Source organism: Labeo rohita, chromosome 1 (genome assembly GCF_022985175.1).
Source record: "Labeo rohita strain BAU-BD-2019 chromosome 1, IGBB_LRoh.1.0, whole genome shotgun sequence".
Classification (NCBI taxonomy): Eukaryota; Metazoa; Chordata; class Actinopteri; order Cypriniformes; family Cyprinidae; genus Labeo; species Labeo rohita.
This window is the reverse complement of record NC_066869.1, coordinates 35,830,093-35,843,294: the sequence shown is the minus strand read 5'-3', so window position 1 is coordinate 35,843,294 and position 13,202 is coordinate 35,830,093. Positions and strand designations below refer to the sequence as shown.

The window sequence follows — 13,202 nt, the reverse complement described above, 5'->3', positions numbered from 1 at the left end:
CTATGCAGGGTCAAAAAGCTCTCGGTTTTCATCAAAAATATCTTCATTTGTGTTCCAAAGATGAACAAAGGACTTATGGGTTTAGAACAACATGAGGATGAGTAATTGATAACAGAATTTTCATTTTTGGGTGAACTATCCCTTTATTACTGTGTGTGGTAATCCACAGCATATGTGGCATGCTGATGACTACCAATAGACAATAATTATAGTGCTCATTTGTCAGAAAAAAAAACTGTCTGCACATAGTAATGCATGTCTAGGAAGCTTAAAATTTTAAAAACAAACAAACAAGCAAACAAACAAACAAAACACAATAAATAAATATATAATGCAAGATATATATAATATCCAAGATCACAAAAGATATGTTAAATGAACTGTGTATTGTTTGTCATTGCCAATAAAGACAAAATATAGTCTATAGCCATTTTGGTAGCCTTTCTTAAGACTTTTCAAGACTTCTAAGATATGTGTTTATATAAAGTTCATTTAGGAATTGACTTTAATTCATTTCTAATATATCTTTTTTTTTTCCTTTTTCCCCACACTTTTTTTTTTTTTTTTTTTTTTGAAATGTACAGAATATAAGTCATTTTTCCTTTTTAAATAATATTTTTGAGTATTACTCAGTTTTTACAGTCCTCATAAGAGTTTTAGGTAACACTTTACAATAAGGTTTGAGTTAACATGAGTTAACTACATTAGTTAACATGAGTTAATCACATTAGTTAACAAGAATCTTAACGTTAAATTCAGCATTTACTAATGCATTATTATATATAAGCTGTCAAACGATTAATGTGATTAATCACATCCAAAATAAAAGTTTTAGCTTGCATAATATATGTGTGTGTACTGGGTATATTTATTATGTATATATAAATATATACATATGCATGTATATATTTAAGAAAAATATGAATATAATAAAAATATTACTTTTAATAAAATTAAATATCAATATAATAAAAATTATATAATAAATATTCACAGTGTATATTATGTAAACAAAAGCTTATTTTGGATGCGATTAATAAACATGAACATGAACGATTGCATTTTTATTAACATTAACAAAGATGAATAAAAAATGTGGTAAGAGTACTGTTCATTGTTCGTTCATTTTAGTTGATACAATAACTAATGTTAACAAATGACACATTAGTGTCATCGAGTTTAATTTCTGGACCTTCCCAGTGAGACGTTTAAGCATGTCAGTAGTACTTTAATACGTTAACTTAGGGTTACTATTTATTTGACAATTTACATTTGTAATAGTTCTAATTCAGATGTAGGTATAACCCATATAGAGAGAAAATAATTAGAAACTCAATGTTAAATGGAAAGACAGCGCACGCGCCCACGTCCGCCTTCTCTAGCATACGCTTTATCTGGGAGAAAAGAGAGAGAGAGAGAGAGAGAGAGAGAGAGAGAGAGAGAGAGAGAGAGAGAGAGAGAGAGAGAGAGAGAGAGAGAGAGAGGTTGGTGAAGATCAGTTGAGTCTTAGCACGGAGCTGTTCAGTCAATGACAGCGCTCACATTCTCCTCTTGAAGGTGACGCATAAGGGATTACTGTAACGGTTATTCGGCATTTTATGTAGCTGTGTTTATCAAGGTGTTGATTTCTGTCTCTATCTCGATGCAGATGCTTGTGCTGGTCGGTGTTTGCGCGCTGCTGATCGCCGGAGCTTCTGCCCGCAACGGCAATTTTTTGGACGACAAATGGATGACCGGGAGATGGGACAAATTCAGAGATGTGAGTGCTGCTCTGCTTCATAACAGTTGCTCATTCCCTTAATCTAGAGAGCCGTCTACCTAGATAGCGTTTTGGGGCATCGAAAGCGCACTTGAATTGATGCTGACTAGATAGGCAGCTTATTTGGTTTTAAGACATCCTGTAATTTGGGTCTATATGTGTTGTTTGAGAGCGTGTCGTGTATTTTTACGGTTAGACGCTAAATGTTTAGTAAGAAGCAGCATGGGATTTCATTTGGCCTGTGTACAGCCCCAAGTACGCCTTTCGTAAATCCGTGTTTAGAGTTCCGTTTTGCATTAATTCAGTATTTCACGTAAGACAGTCACCAATCAATTAGACTCAGTGCGTCACTTCTGCGCCGCTAAGTGGGCTTTGGAAAGGCTATTTTAACCATGCACGAGCTAATACACTAAGACCAGGTCTATTAGCTTTGTGTCTGTCAGCCTGAGGACTTGGTTCGTTAGATACAAAGAACAGAAATGAGAGCATCTTACAAACAATAAGTATTTCTTTCACCTGCGGATGTTGCGATGCTTGACGCGTGTGTGTGTGCGTGCGTGTGCGCATGTCTTAGTGCAGTGATTTTCAACCGTGCTACTCTTACCCTAAGAAGTACTTGTTCTAGGGAAGATTTTTCTTTGCTAAATAGCACACAAATCATGATTTATGAAATTATAAAAATATTAGCACTGTCAAATTAAAAAATGAATATGCTGCACATGTGCTGATAGTCAGAACAACGACATAAAGATGTAGATATTGAGGAACTTTTCAGATAAAAACAGTGAGTTGTATTGTATGTTTCTTCTTTGTAAATAAAAATAAGTGCAAGAAGACAAAAGCATAAATCTAGTGCATGTCAAAAGTCAGTTTGGAATAGCTTATGTGATTTGTAACACTTGCACACTTGTAAACTCTGCTTTTAAAAAAAACACCGCTCGGCCAATTAAATTCAAGGACCGGATCTAACTATTGTGTAAACATATTAATGATAATGTCAAATATATTGAGTATTTTATGATGTAGGTGTAACTCATTTCTGGTTTTGTGTTGATTAAGATATAAAGCAAAGAAATACTGGGAAATACTGTGTCAGACCTGTTAGAACAATATGTGTTATAAATTTGCACACGGTAGCTGGCAAACCAAAAGTGGCGAGCCGTGATAGCTTATCTGAATGCACATCAACATCAAAACAACAATCAAGATGTGTCGAGTTACATAACAAGGTTCTTTATAAACATGATGTTAATTGACAGTGAACACTCAGTGTAATGATATCATCTGGACCAGAGGACTTCCATTTCCTCCTGTGTGCCTATTTGCAGTAATGTTGTTTATGTAAGGGATGTAGTTAAGACAGTCACATGGGTGGCATAGGTCTCGAACACAGGGCATGACAAATTGCTGCTTCACTACCTGATTATTCTGTCTCTCTCTCCCTCTCTTTTACTGTGTACCCACTCTCATTTTACTCAATTGTTCAAGTGTACTTTATGGGAGCACCAGTAAAAACTAACGCTTTTAAAATGGTAGAATCAAGAACACCGATGATATTGAGGTTTCATTTCAATATGAAGAATGTCATAATGCACTGACATTTTAATACCCGAGATTCTTACTGTATAATGCTACTTTCAGTCAGACAATATGTTCTCGTCAAAACTAAATGTTCGTCAAAACAACTAAAGGCTTCTTGTTCAACAAACTGCAAATTAATGCAAATTCACACAAAATTAATGTGAAAATTTGTTCCAGAGGACAACATTTTGCATTGCAAAGATGTTGCAGTAGTTTTGTATAGATAACAATGGCTTCAACAATTATCACAAAAATGCTTCATGAAATTCAACCAGTGCTGTGAAGGTTACTGTAATAAGTTACAGATTACAAGTTACTAATTTTGAATAATAAGCAGGGATATAATGGTATTATCAATATTGTGATATCACGATAACAAAACTTTCGATATTATCGTGGTCACATGACGATATGAAACGATAGGTCTTCCGGTGTAGTTTTTAAAATATATTTAAACTACTTATTCTAACATAAATGGTCTTTAAGTTGTGTTATGGGCCATTGAAAGCACAATATGGCTTAATCCCTTCATCAAGTCTGTTTTCGCTGCGCGTTTCAAAGCAAAGCGCGTTCCTCGTTCAGGCAATCAGCTCGTGATCCAGTGTTTTTCGAATGCAGTGAGCTCGTTTATTGCATGTTTGGAAATGAAACGTCCACCATTTATGCTTTATTTTCACGGCAGATGATTACAGCATTTCTTTAGATTTGCAGTGAGACGCGTTTTTGTAAGCCTGTTTTCACTGAAGTTGGAGTTTTCCATCAAAATAAAAGCTTAAAACTGCAGTATGAATTGTTGACAGCTAGCAGTTTAAATGGGTGATGTCAGTGCAGACCAAATTCAAAATATCTCTTTCAAGTGTAGAAATTAAAAAAAGAGGTATTGTAATTTCCCTACTGTAGTGTAAAGCAAAAAATAATGCACCTATGAAATATTAATTTTCATTTATTTTACAGTGTAGTTGTTTTACAATATATGGCTATTCTGTCATAGGAATAGCAATAATGTAAAATTGTTGTTATTATTATTATAGTCTAATTTGTTTGGCTTTCTAAACACCAGTATGTATGTAATTTAGACTGAGACAGTATACCACAACTAAAAAAGAGGGTTGAGTCCCCTTTAAAGTTCAGGTAAAGTAAGGTTCACTGACTTTTTTCTGACTTAAGTTTTCTTAGTTAAAAACATGGGTTGGAGCTCTTAATTTTGAACTGTCAAAGTGCATTAGACAGAATAAATTAACTTTAAAATGTACAAAATGATTTTTTTTCCCAAGTCTTCATTTGTCTTTTTTGTTTAATATTGCAATAAATATCACATTGTGGACTTCATATCAAGATATTATCGTATTGTGAGAGTTTTATATCATTACATCCCTAGAAATAAGTAGCGTAACTACTTCAATCACTTTATTGAACTAATGTAACTGATTACATTCGATTATTTTTTTTGATTATTTTTCTAAATTTCTAACGAATGTTTTCATTACAACTGTTATTCGTATTCAAACATTTAAACAATCAGGATTAACCTTACAGTCATTAACACTGAATACTGTCAGAGTTTAAAAATCCTTTATCACTTTAAATAAGATTATAAAAAAATTTATTTAAAACACAGGAACAGACTTTAGCACCTCTTTTTCACCTCTTTTGCACCACTTTTAACATTATAACAAGATATAGTTTAATAGCTATGATACTGTTTTTGAAATCAAATCGTTGCATAGCTATGACAGGAAACACTGGCGTCTAGCAATGCCTTGGAAAAAACAGTCAATCATAAAAAATAAAGCATATACAGTACATAAACCCAAATAGGAAATAAAACAGTTTTCAAATAAACGTGTCCAATTCTGTGTCCTAAACTCCTGAAACATCAGTCAATGCAATTGGGAAATTAATGAAGTAAGTAACTGTAATTTAATTACACATTATTCTCAGTAACGGCAACAGATTACAGTTACATTTATTTTTTAATTAAATTACGTAACTACGTTACATGTAACTAGTTACTCCCCAACACTGCAATCAACGAACAATAGAAAAAAAGATGGACTGTATTAACATACCATAAAACAAATAACTAGTCAGGCAAAACTATTCAGAGGTAACCAATACATTTAAATTCTGTCAAATTAAATATCTTCTTTTGTGTTCTGCACAAGGAAATGTATACACACAATACAAGGATGAGTAAATGATGACAGAATTTTCCTTTTTGTGTGAAGTATCCCTTTAAGAACAAGAAAGAAGAAATCAACAAACATTAAAACAGTAATTCTATAACAAATCCACATAATGAACTCATGATGCAATGTATGCTGGGAACTCACAAACCCTTAATAAATCAGCAACATTGCTCAAAAATAAACAGTTTGGGCAACAAGACAAGTTTAGAAGAAATTTAGTGTTTTTCTGAAGTTGAAGTATGTGCCTCAAAAATCACATATGCTGGATAAAACATAATTCCCTTTTTATTTTACAGTGCATGCACATATAAAATACTCTCTCAGTCGTCTTCTCTTGCTTCTTTTCTTTTCCCAGCTTCGCAGCTAAAGGCACATCAAAGATTACTTTCCATGTGACACTTCAGGCCATCAGTAAAGAGAAAGTGATTTATGCAGATTAGTTGTTCAGCAAACGCGGCTCAACAAGATTTTTTCCTGTAATCAACTGGCCCTTACAGCAAAGCAATTACTGAAAGACTCTGAGCCCTAAAATCACAGACCCCCAATCATATTTAAGTTCTGAGACACTGCACATGTACTGTACGGGAAGCACAGGCTGTCAAGCCTTTGTTTGGTGAAGTGTGTGTATGTGTGTGGCTTTGTGAGATTGACAGGCTGAAAATGGCCATCAGTAATCCCCCTGCAGTGTCAAACATCTTCTGTGTCTCTCTCTCACACACATACACACACTCTTGACTTCACTGTCAGCTGTGCTATAGTGACATTTTTAACGCTCTATCAACTTCAGGCTAATGCTGCCAGAGGAGGTAAGAAAAGAGTATAGAGAATTTTCTATGACTTTCTGAGAGGCTTGAATGAGAAACATAGCCAATCCACGGGCATGTGTTTGACTTTGGTGTAAAGGACACGACTGGAAAACATCCTAGTGACAGGAAGGACTATATCTCACAAAATGGAAAAACTGCAGTGCTTTTGCAGTACTATAATGGCATGTAGGTATGCTTAAATTCTGTTTGCAAATTCTCAAAGTACTGTTTATTAGAACCCTAAAATTTGCAGTCTAATTTATATATGCATTTACATGTGCATTACATGTATTCCGTGTTCGGAACTGGAGAAAATGCAATAATGTCACCAAAGCTACCATGAGTATAATTGTAATTTTTTCCTTAAAAGAGAAGTCCACTCCCAGAACAACAATTTACAGATAATGTACTCACCCCCTTTCTTTCTTTCTTTCTTCAGTCATAAAAAAATGTGTTTTTTTGAGGAAAACATTTCAGAATTTTTCTCCATATAATGGACTGATATGGTGCCCCGAGTTTGAACTTCCAAAATGCAGTTTAAATGTGGCTTCAAACAAGCCCAAATGCGGTTGTAGACAATCCCAGCCGAGGAAGAAGCATCTTATCTAGCGAAGCGATTGGTAATTTTCATTAAAAAAATACAATTTAAATACTTTTTAATCTAATAACGCTTAATAACGCTTGTCTTGTCTTGCTCTCCCTGAACTCTGTGTATTCTGGCTCAAGACAGTTAGGGTATGTCGAAAAACTCTGATTGTATTTTCTCCCTCAACTTCAAAAATCATTTAAAAATCATCCTATATCGCTGCAGAAGTTCCGACCCAGTCTTTGCAAAGTGAACATGCAAATAAGATCAAACTGCATTTTGGAACTTCAAACTTATGGGGAACCATATCAGTCCATTATATGGAGAACAATCCTGAAATGTTTTCCTCAAAAAACAATTTCTTTACGACTGAAGAAAGAAAGACATGAACACCTTGGATAACAAATCTGAAAAATGTTGTTCTGGAAGTGGACTTCTCCTTTAATAACATATCTAAACCGATAGCTAATATATATGTCAGAAAAGCTTTTTTTAGTTAATATTTTTGTAAATATTCAGTCCTCCTCCACTGACCAGTTTGTAAGACGTAAATATGCAAGACTGTGAGATGTATTGTAAAACATATGTAAACATACTTGCACTGCACATGCAAGGTATTTATTTAATTTGATTAAGAAAATATTCAGATTCAGACATTTATGTGCTTATTTATTTCTATTGCTAGGATTATTGCAGGTCTACACCAGCCAATCCAAATCTAAATGTTATACAGCTTGAGCACAGTCGGATCGATTGAGGTGTTTATATAAAGGCTTTACAGTCCGATTGAGCCATCAGTCTGATTTCAGTACTAATAGATTATTGAGGCATTTAACAAATCACAAAAGAAAAGCCAAAGTTACTGATATACTTCAGCTGACAAAGTTTATCTATAAAATCACCAATACTGTAATTCGAACTAAAGTTTACTAAAAAATTAAATTTTACATATTTTAATATCCTTTTATTTTTTGTATTTGAAGAATCTTCACACACTTTTACAATATTGTTTTTTAGGGCTGTTACGTTTCCTCGATTCAGTTCAAGTACTTGATTATAAAAAATCCTTGACTGCATTTTCCCCATTTCAAGTAAATACCGGAAGTGGCGCATTCCATTCAATGAAATATATATATATATATATATATATATATATATATGCGATGCAGGTTTAATGTATGCTCTTTAATTACTTACATTCATATAGGTTACTGTATTTCAGACCGGCTCCATTCACAGTAAATGCTGCTCCACACAAAGTATTTTACATTTCACACATTTACATGTGTGAAGCATTACAAACTCCATCTCTGCATATTGCTGTGAGTTTGGGTTTATTATAATGTTCACCATTTCATGAAGATTTGTAAGGTAAATAATTTATAAACCTACACCAACACATCATTATCGTTCTATATATGCTAACTGCTCATCACGATTTCAAAATAAAAGCTCAAACCCTCACCCTAAGTTTACACGTTTTGATGTCCACATATTCAAGAAATTACAGTGGCTGTAGCATTTCTGTAGTAAAGAAATGGACAAATATTAAAGATTAAGTGGACATTTAAATTAAATGTTGTTTAGTCAATATTAAACAAGGATTAGATCATGCTGTAAAGTGTAAAAACAGTGCCTTCTGCGTTATGCATTTTCACAGTTTTGTTCGATAAAACCATTTGATTACTTGCTTTTGATACTTTATTTAAACCTATTATTATTATGGCCTTATTGCTTTTATGTACTGTATGTATTTTAAGTAATTTTAAATGCTATTGTTTGCTTTGGTCTATTTTTATTACCTAAAAAAAATGTATAATAATTTTCAGGTTACTCGATTTATCGTCAGAATAATCAACAGATTACTCAATTACTAAAATAATCGTTAGTGACAGCCCTATTGTTCTTACTGAAGGACGTACAGTTTTTGAAATGTATGGAATCTCAAAATTAAATATGGTTAATGGGAGCAGGATGGCTGCCATAAAGGCTATTGGTTGCTTAGGTCTGTTTTTATTACCTCAAAAACAAAAATTATATATATATATATATATATATATATATATATATATATTTTTTTTTTTAATGATCTGTTTACTCGATTAATCATCAGAATAATCAACAGATTACTAAATTAACAAAATAATCGTTAGTGACAGCCCTGTTGTTCTTATGGAAGGACATACAGTTTTTGAAATGTCTGGAATCACAAAATTAACCATGGATAACAGGAGCAGGATGGCTTCCATTTATTTTAAAGCACAGGCCTTTGAGTGAAAATGTTTGAGACAGCTTTAAAGTAAGAAACATTACTGTTTATTCATTTGTAGGACTGTTGATTAATTTTGAGTGGTGCGATAAAAATGTTCCCCCTGGGAAATCACTGTTAGATCTCCCCCACAAAGACATTACCAATATTATTGAGAAGTAACAGTACATTACCACTGAGAATGAAATGTGATTTATAGAGTTTATTCTAAGGTCAAATGACTGGTTTTTGGACATTTGTTCTTTGTTCATCAATTCGATAGTGTTTCTCACTCTGAATTTCATTGTGGTTTCATAAACTCCTGTACTAGCAAATTGAGAGATTGTGTTGGAGAATATTAACTGAAGATAACTAATTCATACTCTGTACTTTGAATTGTATCTTCCTTTCTCTTTCATCCTTACAGCCTTGTCTCTGTGTCTGTCGCTCTGTTCTCTCATTCACCCTCTTTTCTTTGTCCTCTTAATGGAATGGAGGTTGGCAGTCTGCTTCAGGCCTTGAGCTAATGGAGAGAGAGAGGAGAAATTTTGCCATGTTTATGAAAATAGCCCCTAGGACTGTCCACATGGACACACAAACACAGACGGACAAGTGTATGAGTGATGCTAATATACATTCCCTCAACAAAATCTAACGCAGCTGATACTAATCATGAAGCTAATTGAATCTAGCTTTGCTTTACAAACCAAAGTGGCTGTGTGATGTGACACAATCACAGGGAGTCAAAAGATATTTGATGTTTAATGTGCAGTTTTTTATGGTGAAAATAAGACAGATTGAAGTGGTGATGATTATTCATCTCTAAGCTGCTGAATTTTTGAGATGTTGATTGAAGATATGATGATATATTAGCTACATTTTTAGTAGTATGATAGTAGGTTTTAAAATACAGAATAATTACAGACTGCTTTCCCCGATCAATACAAAAACTAAAAACCTGGCTGGATATACATCTTTTTTAATAGCATTTATGCATGTAGGCTATGCATGTATTTAGTGCTGGGCGGTTTCACCAAAAATCACTTTTTTTTTTTCTTTTTTTTTTAGGATTCTGGTGGTTTCATGGTTTATCATTGTTTTCCCCATTTGATTGTGCCTTTGTTTGAATCAGAATGCATGAAACAGTTTCAGAACCACTGCATTTTAATCATGATCCAAACAAACATATAGTATGAGCAGTTTTTGATTTAAATCAGAATGTATATTTTCAGAATTTAAAGCAAAAACATAATCGTCTTACCTTAGCTTTGTAAAATTATGCTACATAAAACATATCTGCACAAAACAGAAAATGCAGATGGGCTGAATGAGACGTAAATTCACTCTCTGCCAGCAGGTGGCGCTTATGGAAAAGCTGCAATATAGCAATACAGCTTGGTTTCAACTGTAAAGAAAGCAGCGCTGCACGTTTTCAAATAAGACATTATTATGCAGTAACACTTTAATATAGGGAGATTCTGAATATTAACTAGTTGCTTATTAGCATGCCTATTATTAAGACATTGGCTGTTTTTTAGTACTTATAAAGCACATATTCTGCATGACCATATTTTATATCCCTAATCCTACCCAATACCTAAACTTAACATCTGCCTTACTAACTATTAATATGCAGCGATTCAGGAGTTTATTGAGGCAAATGTCATTGTTTATGGTTTGTTAATAGCAGAATTGGACCCTAAAATAAAGTGTGAACTAATATGCATTATATAAAAGACATAAATAAAATCGTCTAAACTTTTTCAGAAGACTGTCATTTCCCCTCAAAAACACATTCATTTAATTTCAAATCAATATTTGTAAGAAATATTGTGAACAGAGATCTTGCTCTGCCTGCTACAGTATTTTTTCCTCTTTGCATCCATCTTCAGCACCTCTGGCTTCTGATAACGGTGGTTTACAGTTGGTTTATTTGCTACCTGGTCAAGGGTGAAAATGTACCTGTGGGAACTTTATCGCAAGACACGAAATACGTATCAATAACTACATATCACTGTACATGAGGAATGTACATATGGTACGTTTAATGGTAAAGGCCGGATAGTATACAGATGTACTGTACAATAATTACTGTTTTTGCATTATTGTAAGGGGTAGGTTTAGGGTTGGGGTAGATGTAGACATTAAAGTTTCATGAAACCCCAGACTACTTTTTCTGAGATTTGAGCAGAGGTGTTTATGTTGCACATAATATATGACAATGTTAGCATCCATTAATTTTAATTGTTGGAGAAAACTTGTTAATTTTTAGCTTTTTTGCTTTATTTTCATCTTCCGGGTTTAAAATCTACATTGTGCTGACGTCACAGTTTGTGTCGTGGCAGTGGACTATAGTACATCGATGACGCGTTGGTGTCTCAATTATTCATGAGGCTGCGCATTCTTATCCTATGAGAAAACGCTTAGTCTAATTATTCACGACAGCGCGTGTTGATTTGCTATGACAGATGCTTCGGACTGTGAGATTGTGTACAATAACTGAGAGAAACGTTAATGGTTTGAAGGAGACTGTTTGTATTTGTTTGCTTTGTAAGTAGAGTTCGGCACAAACGTGATTCATTCATAAGGTGAGTGTAATAGCGTTTTTTACAACTCTTTAACGCAACCTATCAAAAGGATTATGAATGCCACAAAATAAGCCTTAAAAGTTAATAGAGGTACAACAGCATGTTCATATCTTTGTTGTTGATGCAGAGTGCAAATGCCTGTGCATTTATTTGTGTTGTTAACTCAATGGGAGCGAAATGAAACTGTCTGAACCCGAAGTTGACTCTCTCCCATCTTCCCCCTCCGCAGCGCACCACGCCCACTTTTGCAGCATTTTTCAAAACTACGGTGAGAACTAACCAGTGCTGAAACAGGGGGGTTTCATGACCCTTTAATCAAACACTGTCCAATAGGTAGAAAATTTAATTTATTGTTAGTTTCCGGCCACATCTGTATCAGCTACATTTATGTGACTTTGGTTTTGTATGTGCCACTGCAGTTCTGACTTGAAATGTCCGTTGAGTGGCGCTATAACTCCAATGCTCCATGACAATTTAAAATAACGTACTATCTGCACTACACTGAAACCTACCCGATAGCATGAACAAAAGCAAATGTTTAGCTTGTTTTTTGATCTCTCATCTTTTAGCTCTTTCATCATGAGTCATGTTTTTCACAGGATTCGTACCCAAGGATTTCACATCCTAAGTCCAATTCCATGCCAGCTGAGCTACCGAGCAAACTTGTTTTCTCTGGTGTTCTGACAATTTGTGCTATATTGTTGTGTACACCTACCCCAAACCTAAACCTACCCTTACAGTATTAAAAATACAGTGTTGGTAACATAATCTGATGATTTGATAATCTGATCATTTCTGTTGGAAACTGCAGTGATATGTACTTATTGGTACGTATTTCGCATCTTGTGAAAATGTTCCCACAGATAAGTTTTTTGTCATGACAACAGGTTGTTTATTTGCCCAGTTCAAGAATTAGTTGTGTGTTATTAAGAGTTCTTTAACCATTAGTCCAAAATGTATTCAGTTAACAGGGATTTCCTCTAAATTCACGATGCGGTCTACATTGCTTAGCCACTTCCAGCTGTTTTTTGGCTTACCATTTGAACCGGTGTATCGCCCAGCACTAGTATGCTTGGGTGCATGCATGTTCACACCTCTATTTAAATTTAGATAATCACATATTTAAAAGATCACAAACAATCTTTCCAAAAAGTTTAAAAAAAAAAAGAATATTCTTCTGGTTTAACACCTTTAAAAATCAACAAATTTACAAGAATTTTTCAATTTGTGGTTCGCAAACAGCAATTTCTTAGTGATTTCTAAAGGATAAAATATTTTAGAGCTTGGAATAAGTAAAAAAAAATATATTCTTGTTATTTTCACACTTTTAAAGTCCATACATATATCCAGGTTCTCCAAGCAGTTTTAACCCTTATTCTTAAATAAAAAACTGAGGTTGAGGGACTTTTTTTTTCTTTCTGTCTTGGCCATTTAAATGCTTGTTT

At 33.9% G+C, this 13,202-nt stretch overlaps 1 protein-coding gene across 4 annotated transcripts in view; it reads left to right on the top strand.

Moving 5' to 3' along the window:
- The window catches only part of spock3 (SPARC (osteonectin), cwcv and kazal like domains proteoglycan 3), a 64,852-nt gene that overhangs the window by 18,642 nt on the left and 33,008 nt on the right, over positions 1–13,202 (top strand). For 2 of the 4 annotated variants that reach the window (XM_051114867.1, XM_051114876.1), the window contains exon 2: positions 1,649–1,759. In XM_051114867.1, coding sequence (XP_050970824.1) covers positions 1,649–1,759 — 111 coding nt within the window. Of the gene's footprint in view, positions 1–1,449; positions 1,558–1,642; positions 1,760–13,202 lie in introns of those variants that run through there. The other 2 variants (XM_051114859.1, XM_051114851.1) reach the window with 2 other exon arrangements.